Below are 27,094 nucleotides of genomic sequence, written 5' to 3'. Positions count from 1 at the left end.
TTAACTTTTTTAAAAAATATATTTATTTATTCTCTTTGTTGCCCTTGTTGTTTTATTGTTGTAGTTCTTCTTCTTCTAGCGTTTGCCCTTCTTCCGTAGCCAGTCAACAGCATCAGGTTGAGCCTGATGTCTGCTTGTTTCTGGCTTTGAAAGTGACTGGGATCCATGTGGATTCAGTCGGCTAGGAAGGATCGTCAGTTTCCCCAATAAATGGGTACTCACAGGATGCACCACGAGAAGGTTGATCCAATGCATCCCATTGTTGTAGTTATTATTGTTGTCATCGTTGTTGGATAGGACAGAGAGAAATGGAGAGAGGAGGGGAAGACAGAGAGGGAGGGAGAAAGACAGACACCTGCAGGCCTGCTTCACTGCCTGTGAAGCGACTCCCCTGCAGGTGGGGAGCCAGGGGCTCGAACAAGGATCCTTATGCCTGTCCTTGCACTTTGCGCCACCTGGGCTTAACCCATGGGCTACCGCCTGACTCTCATGAACTTTTGTTTTAAGTTTTTGTTTTTTTTTTGCCTCCAGGGTTATCACTGGGGGGGGGGGGCTCTGTGCCTGCACTAGGAATCCACTGCTCCTGGTCATCTTTTTTACTGCCCTTGTTGTTGTTATTGTTGTCACTGCTGTTGTTGTTGCTGGACAGGACAGAGATAAATCGAGAGATTTGGCAAGCAGACATTTTGGCAAGAAGAGAGGGGGAAAGAAAGACAGACATATGCAGACCTGCTTCACCGCCTGTGCAGCGACTCTCCTGCAGGTGGGGAGCCGGGGGCTCAGACAGGAATTCTTAATGCTGGTCTGAGCATTTTGCACCTTAAGATTTTTTTTTTAATCTTACTGGAGAGAGATAGCCAAAAATGGAGAGGGAATGGGGACATAGAGAAGGAGAGAGACAGATAGACACCTGTAGCACTGCTTAACCACTCGAAAAGCTTTTTGCCTGCAGGAGGGGACTGGGGGCTCAAACCCAGGTCCTTGTGCACTGTAACATGGGCACTCAACCAGCTGTGCCACCATCCAGCCCTGATAAATACATCTTTAAAAATATTTACCGGGAGTCGGGCTGTAGCGCAGCGGGTTAAGTGCAGGTGGCGCAAAGCACAAGGATCGGCATAAGGATCCCGGTTCCAACCCCGGCTCCCCACCTGCAGGGGAGTCGCTTCACAGGAGGTGAAGCAGGTCTGCAGGTGTCTATCTTTCTCTCCCCCTCTCTGTCTTCCCCTCCTCTCTCCATTTCTCTCTGTCCTATCCAACAACGACAACAATAATAACTACAACAATAAAACAACAAGGGCAACAAAAGGGAATAAATAAATAATATATTTACCAAAAAAATAAATAAATGAAACTCTGAACTAGAGCACTGATTTCTTTTTTTTTAATTTTTTTATATTTATTCCCTTTTTTTGCCCTTGTTGTTTTATTGTTGTAGTTATTATTGTTGCTGTCATCATTGTTGGATAGGACAGAGAGAAATGGAGAAAGAAGGGGAAGACAGAGAGAGGGATAGAAAGACAGACACCTGCAGACCTGCTTCACCGCCTGTGAAGTGACTCCCCTGCAGGTGGAAGGGGAGTCAGGGCTCCAACCGGGATCCTTACGCCGGTCCTTGCGCTTCGCGTCATCTGCGCTTAAACCTGCTGCGCTACTGCCCGACTCCCGAGCACTGATTTCTTAAGACAAACCATAAAAAGCTGTGTTACTTGGAACACACCAAGAGTGGACAAAGTTCAAGGAACGATTCCAATAATTCTTGGACATACAGATAGATTGTTTCTCAGATAAGAACTTTTAAATGCTCCTTTCCTTGCTAATTGTTTTATGGTGAGACTATAAGTTCTAGATGTTGAATGTGCACAGTTCCACTGGCTCGTTATGATTTCTCAGTGGAATTCAGGGAGCCCGACTGTGATGTGGCCTCTGGACCCACCCGCCACTCCCCAAAGTTCTGGGAAACTCTGAGCGGCAGTGGGAAGGAACCTAAGAACTTATAAGGCCTAGGCCTTATATCCAAAGCAGGTTTTGGGAGAGTAAGTTACGACAAGGCTGGCAAAATATCTCCCTCAGGTAATATGCTGCTTTGCCATGTGTCAGAGCCAGGTTTGACCCCAGCCCCCACAACTTCAGTTCTGTGGTCTTTTCTTTATTTTCCTCTCTATCGGTTAATTAATTAATCACCCAGGCACAAATCCCCAACAAAAATCCTGGCAGAAAAAAAAAATGGAGGAGCTAAGAGGGCTGCTAAGAAGTGTGCTGTACAAGGTCCTAGTTCAATCTCAGTGCTTCACTAGCAGGAAGGAAGGGAGGAAGGGAGGGAGGGAGGAAGAGAGGGTGGGAGGAAGGAAGGGAGGGAGAGAGGGAGGAAGAAAGGGAAGAAGGAAGAGAGAGGGAAGAAAAAGAAAGGAAGGGAGGGAGGGAAGAAGAAAGGGAGGAAGGAAGGAAGGGAGGGAGGGAGGAAGGGAGAGAGGGAAGAAAAAGGAAGGGAGGGAGGGAGGGAGGAAAGGAGGGAAAAGGAAGGGAAAGAGATGTCAAGAAAGCAAGAGTATGGGGAGGGGCAATAACATGATAAGTCTAGGACATTTGCTTCAAAAGCAAACTAACTTCAGTAAGGAAAAAGCCCCCATCCCATTGGAGAGGAGCAAACACATGATGAGCCAAAAGTCTTAAAGACTCAAAAGGTAAAAAAAAAAAAAAAAAAAAAAAATGACATTTTAAAAACAAACTCAGATCATCGTGGTGGTGGTGGGGCCCCTGGGGCTAATGGGTGTTAACATTCACAACGCTGCCCAAAACTCAAGAAATCGCAGCTTTCTGGAGTTACATGCGCACGGTGGACCAAAATGTAACTTTCTGTTTCTATGTCTAACTTTATGGTTCTCCTCCTCAGGTCCAAACATTCTGAGCTCAGCACTGGGCAGAGGTCCAAGAAGGCCAGGGCCCCATTGTGCACATGGAACCCAAGACCCACAATCCTCATAGTCCCATGTGATGTGTGTGATGTGATGTGATGTGATGTGATGTGATGTGATGTGATGTGATGTGATGTGATGTGATTACACTAACCTCTTTCTTCTTCTTCTTCTTCTTCTTCTTCTTCTTTTTTTTCCCAGAGCACTGCTCAGTTTTGGTTTATGGTGGTGCCAGGGACTGAACCTGCCATCTCAGAGCCTCAAGTATAAAAGAAGCTTTTGCATATATGTTATCTCCCCCACCCACTAGCCCCTATTTGTTTGTTTGTTTACTAGGGAGAGAGAGAGAGACATCCACAGCACTGCTTCACGACTCTCCCTGTAGGTAGGGACCCCAAGCTTGAAGCTGGGTCCTTGCACTCATCATGTGTTTGCTCCTCTCCAAAGGGCTAGTGGAGCAGGCCTGCTGTGGTGCCCTTTTCTTATAGCTGTGAAACAGAGGTCAGGAGAGACACCAAACAACCTTGAGAGAAAGGTAGAGGCTCCTTCCCCTGCAGACACACCCTGTCCATTTGGTTACCATCTGAATGTTAGCCCCTGTGGGCAACCTTGACGCAGGGAGGTGGTGCTGTCAGTGGAGCTGGGCCAGAAGCTACTGTCCAAGTGCTGCAATGTTAGCAAATTCTTTGGTGGTGATTTAGCTCCGTCAGCTTGGGTAGGATGAGTCTACAGATGAACACCGCTTGGGGCCCTGGAGCTTGCTAGGCAGGACAGACGGCACCCTAATGACTGGCCACAGCCCCACAAAAAGGATAGGTCGCAAGCCATGATTTTCTGAGGTGACTCTGGGAACTTTGCTCCTCCCTTGGATCAGTGTGCCCCCAAAGTAACCCCCTGGTGACTTGCCCGGCTGTGACCTTTGGTCTCATCTAGGTATCTGGGATGCTGTTAAATTCCTGCCACAGCAAAACTGTGTTGGGGAACAGCTGTGATAACAACAACAATGTTCACCTCTGGTTTTTCCTTCCCAGAAAAAAAGGCCTTATCTCAGATGGGAGTCAGGGCTGGGCTGGAGAGGTGGAGACTGCTTTCCTGAAGCGGCTGACATACCTCCTCAGCTCCCTCGGCTTCCAGAGAGAACCAGGCTTCTAGGAGGAAGGGCCAGAACTCATGGGTTTCATTTTCCCCAACAAGAAAGAGGGTGAGTGGGCAGTGTTGAGCACAGGGCAGGGCAACCTGGGCAGCAGCACCACTCATGGAGAGGGACCAGCTGCCTGGGGGCATGGAGCAGGTACCTGCAGAGGTTTCCTGGCTTTGCTTGACTTTAGATGAATTCCCTGCAAGACCCTGTGGTCTGAGGTGGCACTGAAACCAGTCCCTGGAAAAGGGGAGAGAGAAGACCCAGCCCCTCTCCTGGTGGGACAGAAGAAGCAGGTCAAGGGTTCAAGGGCTGCACCTGAAGAAGATATAGGAACAGACCATTAAGTTTGGTTTGTTGCGGGTTTTTTGTTTGTTTTATTTGTTTCCTCCAGGGTTATTTATTTTTTTATATTTATTTATTCCCTTTTGTTGCCCTTGCTGTTTTATTGTTGTAGTTATTATTGTTGTTATTGATGTCATTGTTGGATAGGACAGAGAGAAATGGAGAGAGGAGGGGAAGACAGAGAGGGGAGAGAAAGACACCTACAGACCTGCTTCACTGCCTGTGAAGCGAATCCCCTGTAGGTGGGGAGCCAGGGGCTTGAGCCAGGATCCTTATGCTGGTCCTTGCGCTTTGCATCACGTGCACTTAACCAGCTGTGCTACCGCCCGACTCCCTCCTCCAGGGTTATTGCTGGGGCTCAGTGCCTATACTACAAATCCACTGCTCCTGGAGGCCAATTTTCCCCCATCTTATTGGATAGGACAGAGAGAAATTGAGAGGGAAGGGGAAGATAGAGAGGAAGAGAGAAAGACACCTGCAGACCTGCTTCACTGCTTGTGAAGCGACCCCTCCCACCCAGGGAGCCGGGGGAACCGGGGAGCTGGGGGCTCGAACCAGGGTCCTCGTGCTGGGTACTATGTGTGTGCTTAACCCGGTGTGCCACAGCCCAACTCCTCAAACCATTAAGTTTGAATTCATACTTATCGCCTCTGCATCTTTTTTTTTTAAAGACATCTTATTTATTTGTTTATTTATTGGATATAGACAGATGGAGAGAAATTGAGAGGGAAGGGGGAGATGAAGAGGCAGAGAGAGAGAGACACCTGTAGCATCGCTTCCACTGCTTGTAAAGGTTTCCCCCCTGTAGGTGAGGACCAGGGGCTTGAACCCGGTTACTTCCCCATTGTAGCAAATGCTCCATCACCCAGCGCCCCCCCCGCATCCAGTCTCTTCTTTCTTTTTTCTTCCTTCCTTCCTTCATTTCTTTCTTCCTCTCCATATTTATCTTACTCTAAAATGTTTATTCATTTACTTATTTTTTAAAGATTTTATTTATTTATTAATGAGAAAGATAGGAGGAGAGAGAGAAAGAAGCAGACATCACTCTGGCACATGTGCTGCTGGGGATTGAACTCAGGACCTCCTGCTTGAGAGTCCAAAGCTTTAACACTGCACCACCTCCCAGACCACTCATTTACTTATTTACTTTCTGCATCCAATATTAAGAAAGCTTTTTTCATTTTAGAGGTTGCTGTTGATTTGGGGGTGTGTGTGTAGGAATCTGCTTGAAGGGGAAAAAAAAAGCTGAAATTATACATAGAATAAGCAAAACAAAAACAATCTTGGAGAGGAGTTGGCTAGCCAGCCCCTCCCCTGTTCTAAGCAACATATCCCAGCTCCACCGCTCAAAAGAAGAAAAGATGTTTAATTATTACCTCCATTGACCTCTGTACCTTCTGTTTCCTCCTGGGCACAAGACATGGCCATTCCTGGGGTGCGACCGTGCAGACACAGGAGAGCACCGTGCAGCCGAGTCCCAGCCCTGCAAGGTCAAGGAAGCAGGTAAGGCCCAGGGGCAAGGCCTGCCGCTCTCCAGGCTGGGGCTGCAGAGGGATCTGTAGAGAGAAATAGCAATAATCAACTACCACCAAGTCATTTTCAGTCTAGCAGTACACTCTTATGACGCACGCACAGGCCAGAATACCTACATCGGCTGTGCTGTGGCTCGGTGGTTTCCTCCCGAGAGGCCTACATCTTGAGAAATCACTTCTTCTGCATGAAAACCTCCCTTCATGCTTGATTGCAGGAAGTCTATTCCAAGAATGCTTAAAATGATTTCTTTATACTTTTCAAGTAAAATGAAACTGGCCCAGTAGAGTGACCCTGTAGTGCACAAGGATCGGGGTTCAGGCCCTGGTCCCCATCTGTGGGAGAAAACTTCATAAGCCGTGAAGCAGTGCTGCAGGTGTCTCTCTGTCTCCCTCCCCTCTCTCTTCTCCATTTCTCTTGTCCTATCAAATAAAAAGAAAATATGAGAAAGGAAAAAGAAAGGGGGACAGACGGTGGCACACTAGGTTAAACACACATGGCACGGAGCACAAGGGCTGGCATGAGGATCCTGGTTCAAGTCTCCAGCTCCCCACCTGCAGGGGTGTCGCTTCACAAGTGATGAAACAGATTTGTAGGTATCTTTCTTTCCTCTTCCTCTCTCAATTTCTCTCTGTCCTGTCCAACAACAAGAAAAAATGGGGAAAAAATGGCTTCCAGGAGCAGTGGATTCATAGTGCAGGCACCAAGCCCCAGCGATAACCCTGGAAGCAAAAATAAAAGAAAAAAAAAAAGGCCACTGGGAACAGTGGAGTCTTCACTGAACCTCAGCTATAACCCTGGTGGCAATTCAAAACTTAATAATAATAATAATAAAGATCCAGCTGAGGAGGGATGACTTTTCAGGGTTTCATTGCCCCAGGGTTAGGACCTGATAGCCTAGGTTCTCATGCCTGAGGGAACAGGGTGTGGCAGGGGAGGTGTGAGGGGGAGAGCAGAGAAGCAACTCTTGTGTGGCCTGAAGAGCAGTCCTGACAAGATGTCCTTCCTGCGGCTAAATACGTCATCCTCAAGGGGGTCAGCGGCTCTGCTCTGATGAGACAGTCAGGAACTCTTTGCTTTTGGAGTCACCTCCCACCTCCCCTTGCAGCTTTCAACGGTTGGCAGGAAGGGAAAATGGAAGAGACAAGCCTGAGGAAAAGGAGAGAAGATGAGAAGTCGATCCAGAGTAATGAACCTAAGAGCACCAATCTCCAAAAGGAGGTGAGGCAGCTCTCTGGGCAGACCCGGCTCAATCTGGTCGTGTGTGTGTGTGTGTGTGTGTGTGTGTGTGTGTGTGTGTGTGTGTAGGACGGTTCAATCTGGTCCTGTGTGTGTAGGGGGGTTCAATTTGGTCCTCTGTGTGTGTGTGTAGGGGGGTTCAATCTGCTCCTGTGTGTGTGTACGTGTGTGAGTATGTGTAGGGGGGTTCTTCTTTTTTTTTTTTTTTTGTATCCAGAGTTTATCACTGAGGCTCAGTGCCTGCACAACAAATGTACTACTCCTGGAGGCCATTTTTTCCATTTTGTTGCCCTTGCTGTTGTTGTTATTATTACTCCTGTCATTGTTGTTGGATAGGACAGAGAGAAATGGAGAGTGGAGGGGAAGACAGAAAGGAAGAGAAAGAGAGACACCTGCAGACCTGCCTCACCTCCTGTGAAGCGACTACCCTGCAGGTGGGGAGCCAGGGGCTCGAACCGGGATCCTTACTCTGGTCCTTGAGCTTTGCACCATGTGTGCTTAACCCACTGCACTACTGCCTGAACCCCCTCCCCCCAATTTTTTTTTTTGAGCAACTGCTGAGATAGCCAGACTGGTAAGAGTACTGGACTTGCATGCCTGAGTGCCCGGCTTGATTCCCGATCCTGCATATACCAGAGTGGTGCTCTGGCTCGTCTCTCTTTTTTTCTGTCTCATGCGAAACACATTTTCTCTTTTAAATAAATATTCTGCTGAGACCAGGTGAGCTACCTGCTTTGCCACTATGCAGCTCAGGTTCAAGTCCCAGTAGCACATGGGAGTACCATGGCACTAAAAGAAACTCTGGTGCTGTGGTCTGTCTATCTGAATAAAGAAATCTAACCCAGGAGTCGGGCGGTAGCACAGCAGGTTAAACGCACGTGGCCTAAGGATCCCTGTTCAAGCCCCCGGCTCCCCACCTACAGGGGAGTCACTTCACAGGCGGTGAAGCAGGTCTGCAGGTGTCTATCTTTCTCTCCCCCTCTCTGTCTTCCCCTCTCTCTCCATTTCTCTCTGTCCTATCCAACAACGATGACATTAACAACAACAACAATAATAACTACAACAATAAAACAACAAGGGTAAAAAAAGGAAAAATAAATAAATAAAATAAAATAAAAAGAAATAGAAAAACGAAATCTAACCCATGGTCCGGGAAGTGGTGCAGTGATGGAGCATTGGACATGTCTCAAGCATGAGGTCTTGAGTTCAATCTCCAGCAGCATATGTACCGGAGAGATGTCTGGTTCTTTCTCTCTCCTATTTTTCTCATTAATCAATAAATAAAATCTGAAAAAATAAAATTTATAAAAGAAAGAAAGAAGCCTAATCCTGGAGCAATGAAATTGTACGCGTGCAAAGCCCTGGATTCTCCAAAAACAAACAAAATAGGTTTTGTTTTTCTTGATTAATGTAGTATCTATCACTCTGTACACAAAGCACATAGCTCTTTTTAATGTCTATTTATTTATTCCCTTTTTTGTTACCCTTGTTTTTTTTATTGTTGTAGTTATTGTTGTTGTTATTGATGTCATCATTGTTGGATAGGACAGAGAGAAATGGAGAGAGGAGGGGAAGACAGAGAGGGGGAGAGAAAGATAGACACCTGCAGACCTGCTTCACTACCTGTGAAGCTAGCCCCCTGCAGGTGGGGAGCCAGGTGTTTGAACCGGGATCCTTGCGCCGGTCCTTGCGCTTTGAGCCACCTGAGCTTTACCGGCTACACTACCGCCCAACTCCCTTGTTTATTTATTTATTATTGGGTAGAGACAGAGAAATTGAGAAGGAAGTGGGATATAGAGAGGAAGAGAGACAGAGAGATATCTGCAGGTCTACTTCACCTCTTGTGAAGCCTTCCCCCTGCAGTTGGGGACCAGGGACTTGAACCTGGGTCTTTGTGCACTGTAGTGTGTGTACCTGAGCAGATGCACCACTGCCTGGCCCCAGATATATACATATATATAAGAATTAGTTATATTGGGGGCCGGGCGGTAGCGCAGCGGGCTAAGCGCATGTGACATAAAGTGCAAGGACCACACAAGGATCCGGGTTCGAGCCGCTGGAGGGAGGTCTCTTGAAGCAGGTTTGCAGGTGTCTTTCTCTCCTGCTCTCCGTCTTCCTCTCGATTTCTCTCTGTCCTATCCAACAACAATAGCAATGATAACAATAATAAGAACAAGGACAACAAAAATGGGAAAACATAAATAAATTTAAAAAAAAAAGAATTAGTTATATTTATTAATGAGAGCAAGAGAACCAAAGCAGCACTTTGATGCTACAATGCCAGGGATCAAACTAGGGGTATTATGCTTTTGAGCCCAGCGCTTTATATCCACTGAGCCACCTTCAAGGTCACAAAATGTGTAGATCTTTACTATCCAGTTTGATGGGCTCTGAACAGATCACCCCAGGATGTTCTCTCTTGTGCCTTTCAAAGCTGCTCCCCTCCTCCCCTGCTTCCTGTAGTCTGGCCTGATCTTACACTTAATAGGAATAAGACATACAGGGGTGCACAAGCTGAGTCTGGTCAGCAGCACACACCCTACAAACCAACATCCGAGAAAATTCACAGCCAACACACACACACACACACACACACAGTTTTTTTTTTTCTTTTCCTTTACTTTTTAATTTTTTTTTTTTTTAATGAAACAAAGATACAGGGAAAGCCCAGAGCACTACTCAGCTCTGGTTTATAGTGGTGCTTGGAGTTGAACTGGGACATGAAAGTCTTTTTGCATAATCATTACGATGTCCTCCCAGCCCAACTTTCTGTTTTTCTCCCTCTCTTTCTCTCCTCTTCTTCTCTCCCTCTCTCTCTCCTTCTCCCTCTCCCTCTGTCTCTGTCTCTCTCTCTCTCTTTTTACCAGAGCACTGCTCAGCTCTTGTTTATGGTGGGGACACAGGGATTGAACCTGGGACTTTGAAGCCTCAGGCATGACCATCTCTTGGCATACACAGCCCTTATGCTATCTCCCCCATCTGTCTTTCTTTCATTCCTTCCTTCCTTCCTTCCTTTTTTTCTTTAAATGGTTTTATATTTATTTTCCCTTTTGTTGCCCTTGTTTTTTTATTGTTGTTGTAGTTATTGTTATTGATGTTATCATTGTTAGATAGGACAGAGAGAAATGGAGAGAGGAGGGGAAGACAGAAAGGGGGAGAGAAAGACAGACACCTGCAGACCTGCTTCACAGGCAGTAAAGCGATTCCCCTGCAGGTGGGGAGACAGGGAGCTCAAACAGGGATCCTTACACAGGTCCTTGCACTTCACACCATGTGTGCTTAACCCGCTGTGCTACCACCTAGCCCCCCCTTTTTTTTCTTTTTTTGTTTTGTTTTGTTATTAGATAGAACAGAGAGACCTAGAGAGGGAGGGGAGATAGAGAGAAAGAGACAGCTACAATCCTACTTCACTGCTCATGAAGTTTCCTCCTTGCAGGTGGGAAGCGGGGAATTGAACCTGGATATTTGTGTATGGTAATGTGTGCACTCAACCCAGCATGCCATGGGTTCCTCTGTGGTTCACACATCCCATGTGACACCTTGGCTGAGACCCCAAACCCTGACTGCACTCAACTTTGAGGGAGAAACTTCATTCTACTCTACCTAGCAGAGAGCTGTGCCTGAGGGCCCCCCCTTTTTTTAATTGTTGTTGTTGATGTCGTCATTGTTGGGTAGGGCAGAGAGAAATGGAGAGAAGAGGGGTAGATAGAGAGGGGGAGAGAAAGATAGATACCTGCAGACCTGCTTTACCACCTGTGAAGTGACCCCCTTACAGGTGGGGAGCCGGGGGCTCCAAGTGGGATCCTTCTGCAGGTCCCTGCACTTAAGCCGCTGCACTACTGCCCGACCCCGAGGGCCCTTCTTGTTGGTGACTACTAAACCACCTTTACCATCGGCCCCATCCCCTTTCCAGGGTGGTGAGGACAGGGGGTGCAGCAGGGACCCTGAGCCAAGTCTGCTGCACCGTTTTTTTTTTTTTTTTTTAAACATCTAGGTTATCGCTGGGGATCAGTGCTCGCACTACGAATCCACTGCTCCTGGCAGCCAATTTTTCCATTTTATTGGATAGGACAGAGAGAAATCGAAAGGGGAGAGGGAGATAGAGAGGGAGAAGGGAGAGGAGAAAGACACCTGCAGACCTGCTTCATTACTCGTGAAGCATCCTCCTGTAGGCGGGGAGCTGGGGGCTCAAACCTGGATCCTTGCATGGGTCCTTGCGCTTAACTGGGTGCATCACTGCCTAGTCTCTCTACTGCACTGTTCTTGAGTGATTTTATTTATTTTAAAGATTTTATTATTTATTAATGTGAAAGGAGGAGAGAGAAAGAACCAGACATCACTCTGGCACATGCGCTGCCAGGGACCGAACTCAGAACCTCATGCTGGAGAGTCCAAAGCCCTATCACTGTGCCACCTCCTGGACCACCTTAAGTGATTTTTTTTTTTTAATTAACAATTAACAGCTCTGGCTTCTGATTGTGCTGGGGGTTGAACCTGGGACCTCAGAGCCTCAGGCATGAAAGTCTTTTGCAGAACCATGATGCTGTCTCCCTAATCCTCTGCTGCATTGTTGTAAACTCTTCATTAAAAAAAGATGTTTTGGGGAGTCGGGCGGTAGTGCAGGGGGTTAAGCGCAGGTTGCGCAAAGCACAAGGACCGGCATAAGGATCCCAGTTCAAGCCCCCAGCTCCCCACTTGTAGGGGAGTCACTTCACAGGCAGTGAGGCAGGTCTGCAGGTGTCTGTCTTTCTCTCCCGTCTTCCCCTCCTCTCTCCATTTCTCTCTGTCCTATCCAACAATGACAACATCCATAACAACAACAATAATAAAAAAATTAAAAAACAAGGGTTACAACAGGGAAAATAAATATAAAAAATGTTATTTCCTTTATTTGTTTATTTATTTATTTATTTTTGCCAGAGCCGTATTCAGCTTTGGCTTATAGTGGTGCAGGGGATTGAACCTTGAACTTTGGAGCCTCAGGCATGAGAGTCTCTTTGCACAATCATTATGCTATTTACCCTCCACCCTTTCTCTTATTTATTTATTGGATAGAGACATCCAGAAATTGAGAGTGAGGAGAGATTCATCTGCAACACTGCTTCACCACTCGCAAAGCTTTCCCCTTGCAGGTGGGGACCAGGGACTTGAACCCAAGCCATTGGGCACTGTCATGTGTACACTCAATCAGGTGCGCCACTACTAGCCCCTGTAAACTTTTCTGTGCCTCCACTTTCCCTCTGTAAAGTGAGTATGGCTGTGGTAGACCCCACACAGGAGGCTGTTGTGAAGCCCCAGGAACAGAGCCCTGTAGCAGATGCTGCCTGGCAGGGAGGAGGGGGGTGAGCAGAGGGCTGCAGCTGCCACCTGTACTGGACTCGGGGCAGCATGACTCTCCTCCTCCTTCCTCCGCATCCAAGGTGGGCCTGGTCAGCGGCATCTGCATCATCGTGGGCACCATCATTGGCTCCGGGATCTTCATTTCCCCGAAATCCGTGCTCAGCAACACAGAAGCCGTGGGGCCTTGTCTCATCATATGGGCTACTTGTGGGGTTCTTGCAACACTGGGTAAGGAACACTGCTCTCAGGAGTTGGGCGGTAGCACAGCGGGTTAAGCACAGGTGGCGCAAAGCGCAAGCACCGGAGGAAGGATCCTGGTTTGAGCCCCTGGCACCTCACCTGCAGAGGAGTTGCTTCAGAGGCGGTGAAGCAGGTTTGCAGGTGTCTATCTTTCTCTCCGCCTCTCTGTCTTCCCCTCCTTCCTCCGTTTCTCTCTGTCCTATCCAACAATGACGACAACAACAATAATAACTACAATAAAACTAGGGCAACAAAAGGGAATAAATATTTTAAATATATATAAAAGAAACACTGCTCTCTGGAAACACTCCCTGCTGAGTGTGGAGACAGGTTGCCCAAGAAACTATCTGCTCCCAAGTCTTGCTGGGGACCCTTTTTGTCCCTGTGTGCAAGTGTGAACTGGCTTGCTCTGGAGGCTGGGCGATGGCAGTGCACCCAGTTAAGCACAACAGTATGAAGCACAAGGACCCATGCAAAGATCTAGGTTCAAGACCCTGGCTCCCCACCTGCAGGAGGGATGCTTCACAACCGGTGAAGCAGGTCTGCAGGTGTCTGTCTTTCTCTCTCCTCTCTATCTCCCCCTCTTCTCTCAATTTCTGTCCTATCCAATAAAATAGAAAAAAAAATGGCCATCAGGAGGAGTGGCTCTGTAGTGAAGGCACTGAGCCCCGGTGATAACCCTGGAGAGAAAGGAAGGAAGGAAGGAAGGAAGGAAGGAAGGAAGGAAGGAAGGTAGGTAGAGGCCAGGTGGTGGTGCACCTGGTTGAGCACACATATTATAATGTGCAAGGACCCAGGTTCGAGAACTTGGTCTCCACCTGCAGGGCTAAGACTTTGCAAGTAGTGAAACAGGGCTGTAGGTGTCTCTCTGTCTCTATCTCCTCCTTACCTCTCAATTTCTGGCTGTTTCTAGCCAATAAACAAATAAAGATAATTTAAAAAATTATTTTAAAAGGGGGTCAGGAGGTAGCGCAGCGGGCTAATTGCACATGGCGCAAAGTGCAAGGACCAGCGTAAGGATCCTGGCTGGAGCCCCCGGCTCCCCACCTGCAGGGGAGTCGCTTCACAAGCAGTGAAGCAGGTCTGCAGGTGTCTATCTTTCTCTCCCCATCTTCCCCTCCTCTCTCCATTTCTCTCTGTCCTATCCAACAACGAACAACATCAACAACAACAATAATAACCACAACAAGGCTACAACAATAAGGGCAACAGAAGGGGGGAAAATGGTCTCCAGGAGCAGTGGATTCATGGTGCAGGCACTGAGCCTCAGCAGTAATCCTGGAGGCAAAAAAATATATTAGAAAAAAGAAAATAAATAAATAAATAAACTGGGTTGCCCCCAAGTGGCTCAGGGCCTAATCTCAGTCAAAAGGGCTCTGATGACAGCACCCAAGAGAGCTGGGCCCGAGGAGAAGCGGAGGGGGTCCCTCCACCAGGACAAAGTTTCACAGAGTCTTCGGGGTGGCGTGGGGATCCCTCCTTCTGTGTCACAGGTGCCCTGTGCTTTGCGGAGCTTGGGACGATGATCACCAAGTCAGGGGGCGAGTACCCTTATCTGATGGAGGCTTTTGGCCCCATCCCTGCCTACCTCTTTTCCTGGACCAGCCTGTTCGTCATCAAGCCCACCTCCTTTGCTATCATCTGCCTCAGCTTTTCTGAGTACGTCTCTGCGCCCTTCTACTCAGGCTGCAAGCCTCCGGAGCTGGTGGTCAAATGCCTGGCTGCCGCCGCCATCTGTGAGTACCCGAGCCTGAAGCCAGTGGGCCTGAGGCCATGGATGCCAAACTGGCTGGGGTCTGCTCTCAGTCTGGCTACCCCCCCTCCCCCCTCCCCTGCTTTGCTGTGAGAAGAGAAGTCTCAGGTTGGGATCCAGGGATGCTTCTCCATGGCGTTGAGTCCCCTGACAAAATTGCCAAGATGCATTTGAAGAATTTTCTGGTGAATGGTTTGTGGGGGGTGAGGGGGTGCCAGATCCTTAAAGAGGAGATGGGAGGTCTGGAGATGGCACATCTAGTAAGGTGCACATGATACTGTGTGCAAGGACCTGGGTTCAAGACCCTGCTTCCCACCTGCAGGAGGGAAGCTTCACAAGAAAATAGTTTCTCTTTTTTCTTTCCTTCCTTCCTTTTTTCCTTCTTTTCTCTCTCCCTCTCTCTACTTTCATTTTACTTGATAGAACAGAGAAAAATTGAGAGGGAGGGGGAGATAAATACAGAGAGAGAGGGAGTTGGGCGGTAGCGCAGCGGGATAAGCACACGTGGTGCAAAGCGCAAGCACTGGCTTAAGGATCTTGGTTCAAGGCCCTGGCTCCCCACCTGCAGGGGAGTCGCTTCACAGGTGGTGAAGCAGGTCTGCAGGTGTCTGTCTTTGTCTCCCCCTCTGTCTTCCCTTCCTCTCTCCATTTCTCTCTGTCCTATCCAACAACGGCATTAATAACAACAACAACAATAACAAGGGCAACAAAAATGGGGGGGGGCATATGCAATAGCCTCCAGGAGCAGTGGATTCGCAGCGCTAGCAATAACCCTGGAGGCAAAAAAAAAAAAAAAAATACAGAGAGAGAGAGATCTGCAGCACTGCTTCACCACTTGTAAAGCTTTCCCCCTGCTGGTGAGGACTGGAGGCTGCACCTGGGTCCTTGCGTATAGTAATCCGCACACTTAACCAAGTGCGCCACCACCTGGCCATGGTGTCTCCTCTTATTCTCTCCACTTCCCCTCTCAACTTCTTTCTGTCCTATCAAAAAAAAAAAATCCTTTTATTTTATTTATTTTAGAAAGTGATGGATGGAGCCTAGTGCTGCCACCAGGTTCCAGCAATAACTCTAGTGGCAATAAAAAAAATCATAAAATTTTTAAAGGATTTATTTTCCTTTTTGTTGCCCTTTTTTTTTTTTTTTTATTGTTGTAGTTATTATTGTTGTTGTCGTTGTTGGATAGGACAGAGAGAAATGGAGAGAGGAGGGGAAGACAGAGAGGGGGAGAGAAAGACAGACACCTGCAGACCTGCTTCACCGCCTGTGAAGCGACTCCCCTGCAGGTGGGGAGCCGGGGTTCAAACCGGGTTCCTTATGCCGGTCCTTGTGCTTTGTGCCACCTGCGCTTAACCCGCTGCGCCACCGCCCGACTCCCGCCCTTGTTGTTTTATTGTTGTAGTTATTATTGTTGTTGTTGATGTCTTTGTTGGATAGGACAGAGAGAAATGGAGAGAGGAGGGGAAGACAGAGGGGGGAGAGAAAGATAGACACCTGCAGACCTGCTTCACCGCATGTGAAGCGACTCCCCTGCAAGTGGAGAGCCGGGGGCTCAAAATCATAATTTTTTTACAAAAAGGGAGGGAGGTGGATGACAAACCCAGTCAGCCAGTGTGCCCTCTCCCCTCTGCCTTTGCAGTGCTCATCACCACGGTGAACGCACTGAGTGTGCGGCTGGGTAGCTACGTCCAGAACCTGTTCACAGCGGCAAAACTGGTGATTGTGGCCATCATCATCATCAGCGGGCTGGTCCTCTTGGCTCAAGGTGACTCCGGGCAGGAGGGGAGAGGCGGTGGGGCTGCAGACCAGCTTTTCCTCTGAAGGCCTTGCTCCTAAGTAGAGATTTCATCCACAGAGAAGCTAAAGTTTCCCAAATTTTTATTTTAAATTAAGATTTATTTATTTATTTATTTATTTGTGAGAGAGAGAGAGAGAGCATTGCTCTGGCACATGCAATGCCAGGGACTAAACTCAGACCCTCATACTTGAGAGTCCACCACTTTATTCACTGCGCCATTTCTCAAGCTTCAAGTTCCCAACTTTTTATTTTTATTTACTTACTTATTTTTTAAACCTATAACTTTTTCCTTAGCTCTTTTTTAAATCTTTGTTTATTCATTATTGGATAGAGACAGAGAGAAATTGAGAGAAGGGGAGATAAAGAGGGAGAGAGACAGAGACATCTGCAGCTCTGCTTCACCATTCATGAAGCTTTCCCCATGCAGGTGGGGACCAGGAGCTTGGATGTGTGCACTTAACCAGGGTGCCACCTCCTGGGCCCCTTTTCCCAACTTTTTTTAAAAATATTTTTTTATATTTATCTTTTGTTGCCCTTACTGTTTTTCATTGTTGTTGTAGTTATTGATGTTGTTGTTGTTGGATAGGACAGACAGAAATGGAGAGAGGAGGGAAGATGGGGAGAGAAAGATAGACACCTGCAGACCTGCTTCACCACTTGTGAAGCGACTCCCCTGCAGGTGGGAAGCCAGGGGCTTGAACCGGGATCCTTACGACGGTCCTTGAGCTTTGCACCACGTGCAATTAACCGGCTGTGCTACCACCGGACTCCCCTTTCTCAACTTTTTAAAAAGATATTCATTTGTTATGAGGGACAGACCAGAGCACTGCTCAGTTGTGTTTTATAGTGGTGCTGAGGATTATTGAACCCATGGCCTCTGGGGTCTTAAGCTTACAAGTTTTGTGCTCACATAGGTTCATCTCCTTCCCCTGCTCTGATTTTTCAACTCTTCATACCTTGTTTGATATCTCAAGGACCTAAGTCAACCCCTTCTATCCCTAATAGATGATGCAGGGCCCCAATTCTGATCAACTGACACCCACTAATCACTGGCTGGTTTACTTACAGGAAACACTAAGAACTTTGAGAATTCTTTTGAGGGATCAAAACTGACAGTGGGAGCCATCAGCCTAGCGTTTTACAATGGTCTCTGGGCATACGACGGATGGTAAGGCCCACCCAGGATGTCACACATCTCTTTGTGGGTTTCTTTCTGCTGCCTAACACCATGTGGAAAGCAGTGATTTCTCCTTCCTGGGGGTTAGTGGGGCTCTAAAACTCACCTTCCACCTCCTCTTTGTGAAGCACCCTATTCCTCTCTCCTGCACTCTGCAGACCCCAGAGACACAGGCCCCTTTCCTACCTCCCTGTGGGACACCCAGCTGAGAAAGGCTTGTGAGCAGGCGAAGGGGCCTGTGGCAGAAACTTCCCCACACGTACAGGCTGAGCCAGGAAGGAGGCAGTCAGGGGCCTCAGGTGCATGACATGGGGGAGAATTTCTATTTCACCTTTAAAGATATGGGGGTCAGTTGATGAGATTCTGTTCATGTCCTCTGAGGAAGAAGTGTGACTATCTATCAGGCTGGTTCCCCGGCCCCCATTCAAGGGAACTACAGGTCTCACTCTCATTTCAAAGAATCATTCTGATGCTGGGAGGTGGCACACCCAGTAGAACACACATGTTACCATGTGCAAGGACCCCAGGTCCCCCACCATCTGCTGAGGGGAAGTATCATGAGCAGTGACGTACCTCTCCCTCTCCCTCTCCCTCTCCCTCTTTCTGCCTCCAGGGTTATCACTGAGGCTGGGTGCCTGGCACTATGAGTCCACTGTGCCTGGTGGCCATTTTTTCCATTTTATTGGATAGGACATAGAGGGTAGGGAGAAATAGAGAGGGGGAGAGAAAGACAAACACTTGTAGATCTGCTTCAGGGCTTGTGAAGTGTCCCCACACGCAGGGGGCTCAAACTAGGATCTTTGTGGTCCTTGTGCCTCATACAATGTGCACTCAACCTGGTGCGCTACTGCCCGGCCCCCTGCAGGTATCTCTCTTTCTCTCTTCCTCTCTATCTACCCCTCTTTTCTTGTCAATTTCTCTTTGTCTCTACAAACAAGAAAAAAAGAAAGGAAACAAAGAATGGTTATTGGGAGCAGTGGATTCATTGTGCAGGCACCAAGCCCCAGCAATATATATATATATATATATATATATATATATATATATATGGAATTTTATCATATTATCACAGCATCCTGGGAGTTGACTTCTCCTAGTAGCAGATGACGATTCACATGTACCCCATGAAAAGCAAAGACTTGGGAGTTGGGTGGTAGCGCAGTGAGTTAAGCACAGGTGGCACAAAGCTTAAGGACTGGTGCAAGGATCCCAGTTCAAGCCCCCGGCTCCCCACCTGCAGGGGAGTCACTTCACAGGCGGTGAAGCAGGTCTGCAGGTGTCTTTCTCTCCCCGTCTTCCCCTCCTCTCTCCATTTCTCTGTCTTATCCAACAACAATGATATCAACAACAACAATAACTACAACAACAAGGGCAACAAAAGGGAATAAACAAATATTTAAAAATTTTTTTAAAACAGTTTTTTTAAAAAAGAAAAGATTTAGCAGCTGAAAGATGTGTTGATCTCATGGGCACCCATCATTAGGGCTTCCTCTGAAAGAAATCACCCTGGATTTCCTGTAGGGAATTTTTCTCTCTGGGGGGAACTTTTTAAAAAAATATTTATTTATTTCCTTTTGTTGTCCTTGTTGTTTTACTGTTGTTATTGATGCCATCACTGGATAGGACAGAGAAATGGAGAGAGGAGGAGAGACAGAGAGGGGGAGAGAAAGATAGACACCTGCAGATGTGTTTCACCACTTGTGAAGAGACTCCCCTGCACGTGGGGAGCTGGAGGCTCGAACCGGGATCCTTATACCGCTCCTGTGGTTTGCGCCACCTCCGCTTAACCCACTGCGCTACCGCCCAACTCCCAGGGGGAATGTTAAATGAGGCCCACAGTGATTTGGTGTTTGAGTCTTAGCAAAAAAAAAAAAAAAAAAAGGCAAAGGTACATTTGACGTTTTATTTTTCTCTAGGAACCAACTCAATTATATCACAGAAGAACTTAAAAACCCTTTCAGGTAAGGAGATGGGCCAGAGCAGGAGTCAGCGGACAGGCAAAACAGCATCTCTGCTCCCTGCCAAGGATGGAACTGTTTCTTGTTATTATTCCGCCCTCCAGACTGAGCAGCTTGTTAGAGCCTCATCTATGCTCTTAGAGCATTTGCTTCGGGTTGGGGGAATGGAATGAGAGGAAGGCAGAACTCAGACTTGTTCTCTGGCTTATTTTTGCTTTGTAAACAGTTTGGTTTTACTTCCCTGGGGTCAGATCAGGCCAGTGCTCTTTTTTTTTTTTTTTTTTAAGATTTATTCACTTCTATTGCCCTTGTTATTTTATTGTTGTAGTTATTATCGTTGTTGTTATTGATGCTATTGTTGGATAGGACAGAGAGAAATGGAGCGAGGAGGGGAAGACAGAGGGGGAGAGAAAGACACCTGCAGACCTGCTTCGCCAGGGGAGCCAGGGGCTCGAACCTGGATTCTTACGCCAGTCCTTGCGCTTTGCATCACCTGCGCTTAACCTGCTGTGCTACCACCCGACTCCCCAGTGCTCCCTTTTTAAAATGACCTCAAGCCCACACCAGGCTCAGCTGTTCCATAGGACTCTGGTTGGTCCGGGCAGGCCTCACGAAGAACCCTGTGGCCCTAGCTTAGCACAGGAGCCCAAGGGAAGGACTCCCAGGGCTGGTGGGTGGCAAGGGAAGGGGGAAGCAATCCCATGAGGGGCGGGGCAGGGTGGCTGTGCACCTGGCTGAGTGCATGTTACCACATGCAAAGACCCCGGTCTCCACCTGCAGGGGAAAGGCTTCAGCTTCACAAGTGGTGAAGCAGAACTGCAGGTGTCTCTCTCTCTCTCTCCCTCTCGATCTGCCCCTTCCTTCTCAATTTCTGGCTGTCTCTAGCCAATAAATAAGTCATAAAAAAATAAAGATAATAAATTTTTAAAAAATCCCACGAGTCTGCCAAGGACTTTTCAGCCTGATGTATATTCCTGCCCCTTCCAGAAACCTGCCCCTGGCCATTGTCATCGGGATCCCCCTGGTGACTGGGTGCTACATCCTCATGAACGTCTCCTACTTCACTGTGATGACCACCACCGAGCTTCTGCAGTCACAGGCTGTCGCTGTGGTGCGTGGAGGGAGGGGTGTGTGGTGGTGGCTGGGAGGGCTCTGGGCAGGGGACATACAAAGGTGGGAAGTGCCTTTACAGTATCATTTTTTGGTGGGGGGAAGAGGGTGGGGAGACAACGATAAAGGATAAGGGTGGGGAATCTATATTAAGCCAAGGACCATTAGGAATATTCAGAACATCACTCTCAGACCACACGAAATTATCGACTTGAGGGGCCAGGCGGTAACACACCAGATTAAGTGCACATAGTGAGAAGCGCAAGGACCTGAGCAAGGATCCCGGTTCGAACCCCCAGCTCCTCACCTGCAGGGGGATTGCTTAACAAGCCGTGAAGCAGGTCTGCAGGTGTCTGTCTTTCTCTCCCCCTCTGTCTTCCCCTCCTCTCTCAATTTCTCTATCCAATAATTTTAAAAAATAAAAAGGATAAAATAGCCTCCAGGAGCAATGTATTTGTAGTGCAGGCACTGAGCCCAAGCAAAAAAAAATTATTAGGGGGCCGGGCAGTAACACAGTGGGTTAAGCGCACATGGTGCAAAGCTCACGGACTGGCAGTAAGGATGCCAGTTCGAGCCCCTGGCTTCCCACCTGCAGGGGGTTTGCTTCGCAAGCGGTGAAGCAGGTCTACAGGTGTCTTTTCTCTCCCCTTCTCTGTTTTCCCCTCCTCTCTCCATTTCTCTCTGTCCTATCCAACAACAACAGCAGCAATTTCAACAATAATGAAAACAACAACAGTAAACAAGGGCAACAAAAGGCAAAAAATACCCTCCAGAAGTGAGTGGTGGGTTCATAATGAAGGCACCTGTGCCCCAACAATAACCCTGGAGGCAAAAAAAAGAAAAATATATATATATATCAACTTGAAAATCAGCACTAAAAAAAAGAAAGAGGAAAGAAAGAAAGAAAGAAAGAAAGAAAGAAAGAAAGAAAGAAAGTCAACATGAGGCAGTGGACCACCCGGTTGAGCACACATTACCAATTGCAAGAACCCAGGTTTGAGCCCCCGCTCCCTACCTACAGGGAGGAAGCTTCATGAGAAGTGAAACCAGTCTGCAGGTGTCTCTCTTCTCTCCCTATCTCTTTCTCTGCTCTCAATTTCTCTCTGTCTTATCCAATAAAATAGAAAAGAAAAAAATAAGGAGCCAGGCAGTGGCACACCTGGTTAAGCGCACAGATTACAGGGCACAAGGACCCGGGGTTCAAGGCCCTTGTCCCCACCTGCAGGGGAGAGCTTCACGAGTGATAAAGCAGGACTGCAGGTGTCTCTCTGTCCCTCTCCTTCACTATCTCCCTCTCAATTTCTGTCTCTATCCAAAAATGAATAAATATTTTGAAAAAGAATATTTTTAAAAAAGAAAAGAAAAAAATGGCTATCAAGAGCAGTGAATTCATAGCGCTAGCACTGAGCCCCAGTGACAACCCTGGTGGTGATAAAAATTTTTTTTCTTTAAATAAACAAAATCTGCACTGAATGTCGCTATGGGAAAAACTCCTAGATTTATTGAATTTTGAGTCCCACCTGGGGTTGTTTTGGCAGCACTGGACCAAATGATTCTGTGGGCTAAGGCCAAATGTTCCCCCACCCCTGACCTAGCAGCCAGGGAGAATGAACAGGTTAAGGTGGCACTGAGGTCGAAGGCCGCCAGCCAGCCAGCCAGCCAGCCAGCCAGCAGTCCCCCTCTGCCCGCACACAGCAGCCTGGGCTGGCAGAGTATGGCTAGGGCTGGTCTGCATTCAGTCAGAGCTTGACCTTGGTAGATGAGTGAAAGGCAGGCACTGAAGGAGGATATTAGAGCAACAGGCCATGGAACTGAAGCTGGAGTGAGGGGACTGAGGGGTGAGCAGCAGGGGGAAAGGTGGACACAATGGGAAAGGTGTCCCATTTGGGTCTTGACGCTGGACAGGAAAAGAGCTGGAACCAGGCAAGGAGGTGAAGGTACATAGGGAGACGTACTGCTGGGCATGGAGAGCTGGGTATGGGGGCTGGTAGAGGTGGGTGGGGGGGGTCAAGCAAGTGAGAGGCAGGGCCTCAGGAGGTTATGGAAGAGGCGAAGAATTAGGAGAACAACAACAAAGGCAACAAAAGGGGGGAAAATGGCCTCCAGGAGCAGTGGATTCTTGCTAGGCACTGAGGCCTAGCAAGAACCCTGGAGGCAAAAAAAAAAAAAAAAAAAGAGAGAGAATTAGGAGAGGCCCAGAGCCCTGCCCCACTAGGGAAAAATAGAAACAGGCTAGGAGTATGTATCAACCTGCCAACACCCAGGTCCAGCAGAGAAGCAATTACAGAAGCCACACTTTCCACCTTCTGCAACCCATAATGATTCAGGGTCAATGCTCCCAGAGGGATAAAGAACAGGAAAGCTTCCAGTAGAGGGGATGGGATGCGGAACTCTGGTGGTGGGAATTGTGTGGAACTGTACCCCTCTTATCCAATGGACTTGTCGAACATTATTATTTAAAAAAAAAAAGTTATGAGAGACAGAGATGCACCAGAGAACAAAAGATACCGTCATACCTGAGAAAAGACCAAGTTATTTTCTCTCTGGGTGACCCAGAAGAGGAAAAATCAGAAGCTCCCAGAGCCCAAGCAGGGGTGAGACAGGGTGGGGAGCAGACGAGCCCTGGGCTGGGCTTAGCCACTGTCTTAAGAAAGACCATAAGTCTTCATCTTTTGTTTCTCCCCAGACGTTTGGTGACCGAGTTCTGTACCCAGCCTCGTGGGTTGTTCCCCTCTTTGTGGCCTTCTCCACCATCGGGGCTGCGAACGGCACGTGCTTCACAGCGGGCAGGTAAGGGCCTGCCCCTTACCCCCAGTGGGGGTGGCGGGCTGTCGAGATCACTCCACACTTGAGGGAGACAAGTCTCTGGGCTAAAATCCTCAGGACTCCACTGTGCAGTTTTTTGTTATTGCTTGTTGTAGTTTGTTTTGCTTTTTGCCATCAGAGTTATCGCTGGGATTCAGTGCCTACAGGATTCCTCCGCTCCCAGAAGATATTTTTTTTCCTTCTTCCTTTTTTAAAGATAGAGAGTCAGGGAGAGAACACTGTCCCACCACTCTGGAAGCTTCCCCTGTGCAGGTGCTGGAGTGAACCCAGGTCCTTACACAGGATAGTGTGCACTCTCCTGGGTGAGCTAGCAGCCCCCTGCCAGAGTAAGTTAACATAACCTCCACTCACAAGCTGCAGTCCTCACTGCTCAAGCAAGAGGTCCAGGGCACAGAATGCAGTGTATGGACCTGCCTGCGTGGAGCTGCCTCCTGGAAGCCAGGCCCTAGGTTCCTTATCAGCAGGACAGAGCTGCCAAACAAAGCATGAAGCAGTTTGGTGCCACAGAGGCAGAAAGACATTGGTTACCTGTACTTTTCCCCTTGGAGAATTTTTTTTTTCCTTTTTCTGTCTCCACAGGGTTATCGCTGGGGCTTGGTGCCTGCACTACAAATCCACTGCTCCTGGAAGGCATTTTCTCCATTTTGTTGCCCTTGTTGTTGTTGTTGGATAGGATAGAGAAATCGAGAGGGGGAAGACAGAGGGCAAAGACACCTGCAGACCTGCTTGTGAAGCAAACTCCCTGCAGGTGGGGAGCTGGAACGGATCCTTAAGCTGGTCCTTGCACTTTGTGGCATGTGTACTTGACCCGCTATGCTACCACCCAGTCCCCCGAGGATTTTTTTTTTTTTATCATTGCTGGAGTTTCACTGCTATGGAAGTGATAGTGAGTGAGAGAGAGAGGAGAAAGCAGAGCCAGGCGGTGGTACACCCAGTTAAGTGCACTTAGTACTAAGCACAAGAACCTGGGCAAGGAACTGGGTTGGAGCCCCCTGCTCCCCACCTGCAGCAGGGACACTTCACAAGTGGCAAAGCAGGACTGCAGGTGTCTTTCTCTCCCTCCCCCTCTTCTCTCAGTTTCTCTCTGTCCTAGCTAATAAAATGGAGGGGGATAAAAAGGAAACAATGGCCGCCAGGCACTGAGCCCCAGAGAGATAACCCTGGAGAAAAAAAAAAAAAATGAGAGAAGGGGAAAGAGCACAGCACTGAAGCTTCTTTCAATGAGGTGGGCACCAAGCTTGAACCTGGGTTATGTGCAAGCTTTATTGAAAGAGAGAGAACAACCTAAAACAAGGCTCCACCTCTTTGAATCTCCCCCCTGTATACAGGTGGGGACCAGAGGCTTGAATCTGAGTCCATGAATCCATGGTAACAAGTGTTCTGAGCATTTTTCTTCAGTGGTTTCCATTGAAGACAGAATTAATTTCTCTCTTCAGTTTGGAACTATTTCTCACAATGCCTACTATTGTTCTGATTGTCCTAATTGTGTAGCTAAACTTAAATTCAAAAATGTTTTTTAACTTGTACAATAATCTCTAGAGCAAGATGTTTTTATGTGGAACTCGGTTCAAGTTTGAAAGCTCAATATTCTCTGCTCTTCTTTGAATTTTTCTTACTTCATTCTAAATACCCAAGCTTCTCCCTGTTTAATTTTTTCTACACTTTTCATTTCTCTATGCTTCATATTTAAACCTAACATCTAATTTTCACTTGTATTTATCATATCTGTGGACCATGACACCAACCTGACTTCCTAGGCAGACGACCTCACCAATGTGTCCTAGAACCTCACCTCCCCAGAGCCCTACCCCACCAGGGAAAGATAGAGAGAGGATACGGGTATGGATCAGTGCCCATGTTTAGCAGAGAAGCAATTATAGAAAAGCCACACCTCTCACCTAGGTTTGGTGTACTGCACCAAAGTAAAATACTCTGGGGTGGGGGATGAAAAATTATTTATCTGTGGAGAATTTTTTTTTTAGAACTTCTATTTAGCCCTGTCTTCTCTTTAGCATTCTATAAACCTTATTTATTTTCCCCTTTGTTGCCCTTGTTGTTTAACATTGTTGTGGTTATTGATGTCGTTGTTGTTGGATAGGAGAGAGGCGGGGAAGACAGAGATGGGGAGAGAAAGACAGACACCTGCAGACCTGCTTCACCGCCTGTGAAGCGACTCCCCTGAAGGTGGGGAGCCAGAGGCTCGAACCAGTATCCTTACGCCGGTCCTTGTGCTTTGCGCCACCTGCGTTTAACCCGCTGCGCCACCGTCCGACTCACAGCATTCTATAAATCTTGCAGATTACAGAATTATCACAAGCTACTGAAGTTGGAGACAAAGATGTTGTTTATATATGACTGATATATAATTTTATTAGTGATTTAATATTGATGTACAAAATTACAAGATAACAGGGGTCTAATTCCACACCAGAGTTCTGTGTCCCCCTTCCCGCCATTAGAATCTACAGCACCAGTTCTTCCAATGTTGCAGCTTTGGGTTCACTATTATTTCTTTTTTTTTTTAATATTTATTTTATTTATTTATTCCCTTTTGTTGCCCTTGTTGTTTTATTGTTGTAGTTATTATTGTTATTGTCGTAGTTGTATAGGACAGAGAGAAATGCAGAGAGGAGGGGAAGACAGAGAGGAGGAGAGAAAGATAGACACCTGCAGACCTGCTTCACCGCCTGTGAAGCAACTCCCCTGCAGGTGGGGAGCCGGGGTTTGAACCGGGATCCTTATGCCGGTCCTTGTGCTTTGCGCCACCTGCACTTAACCCGCTGCACTACTGCCTGACTCCCGGGTTCACTATTATTTCTACAACTATCTGTCTACTCACTGATATTTTCTTTTTTTTAATTATCTTTATTTATTGGATAGAGACAGAAATCGAGAGGGTAGGGGAAATAGAGAGGGAGAGAGAGAGAGACACCTGCAGTCCTGCTTCACCACTTGCAAAGCTTTCCTTCTGCAGGTGGGGACCGGGGGCTCAAACCCGGGTCCTTGTGCACTGTAACATGTGCGCTGAACCAGGTGCGTCACCACTCGGTCCCTTCACTGATATTTTCTTAAATACGGAAATTCTCTTCAGTTTGAATTCAGGAAGTACAAAGCACCCCAGTGTCTGTGTCTGTCAGATGCCTCAAGTGTGAGGGCCATTATGGCCCTGGGTTACTTTCTACATTTGATCCTTGCATCATCGGGGGGGGGGGGGGGGCAGTGGTGTGGGAGCTGGGGTTTTGTACCTGCACAAGTTCAATGCTGTCAGTGAACTTTTATATATATATATATATATATATATATATAATTTTTTAATTTTTTTAAATTTATTTTCCCTTTGGTTGCCCTTGTTGTTTTAGTTATTACTGTTGTTGTTATTGATGTTGTCATTGTTAGATAGGATAGAGAGAAATGGAGAGGAGGGGAAGACAGAGAGGGGGAGAGAAAGATAGGCACCTGCAGACCTGCTTCACCACCTGTGAAGCGACTCTCCTGCAGGTGGGGAGCCGGGGGCTCGAACCAGGATCCTTACACCAGTCCTTGCACTTTGCGCCATGTGCGTTTAACCCGTTGCGCTACCACCCAACTCCTCCCCTTTTTGTTTTATGTAAGAAACAAGAGATAGTGGCAGAGAGCACTTTCTTTAATTTTTTTTTTGTATATTTATTCCCTTTTGTTGCCCTTGTTTTATTGTTGTAGTTAATTATTGTTGTTACTGATGTTGT

At 47.5% G+C, this 27,094-nt stretch overlaps 1 protein-coding gene across 1 annotated transcript in view; it reads left to right on the top strand.

Annotated features, from left to right (window-relative positions):
* Nucleotides 1-4,083: 4,083 nt before the first annotated feature.
* SLC7A9 (solute carrier family 7 member 9) overlaps nucleotides 4,084-27,094 on the top strand; it is a 30,578-nt gene continuing 7,567 nt past the window's right edge. Inside the window, exons 1-10 of the mRNA XM_060185675.1 lie at nucleotides 4,084-4,405; nucleotides 5,817-5,901; nucleotides 7,037-7,149; nucleotides 12,588-12,735; nucleotides 14,241-14,483; nucleotides 16,140-16,265; nucleotides 17,367-17,466; nucleotides 19,392-19,436; nucleotides 20,421-20,544; nucleotides 23,230-23,333. Of these exons, the coding sequence (XP_060041658.1) occupies nucleotides 7,063-7,149; nucleotides 12,588-12,735; nucleotides 14,241-14,483; nucleotides 16,140-16,265; nucleotides 17,367-17,466; nucleotides 19,392-19,436; nucleotides 20,421-20,544; nucleotides 23,230-23,333 (977 nt within the window). The 5' untranslated portion in view covers nucleotides 4,084-4,405; nucleotides 5,817-5,901; nucleotides 7,037-7,062. The remainder of the gene's footprint in view (nucleotides 4,406-5,816; nucleotides 5,902-7,036; nucleotides 7,150-12,587; nucleotides 12,736-14,240; nucleotides 14,484-16,139; nucleotides 16,266-17,366; nucleotides 17,467-19,391; nucleotides 19,437-20,420; nucleotides 20,545-23,229; nucleotides 23,334-27,094) is intronic.

The sequence above is a fragment of the Erinaceus europaeus genome, chromosome 2 (assembly GCF_950295315.1).
Source record: "Erinaceus europaeus chromosome 2, mEriEur2.1, whole genome shotgun sequence".
In the NCBI taxonomy this organism is placed as follows: domain Eukaryota; kingdom Metazoa; phylum Chordata; class Mammalia; order Eulipotyphla; family Erinaceidae; genus Erinaceus; species Erinaceus europaeus.
This window is presented reverse-complemented; position numbering and strand designations above follow the sequence as displayed.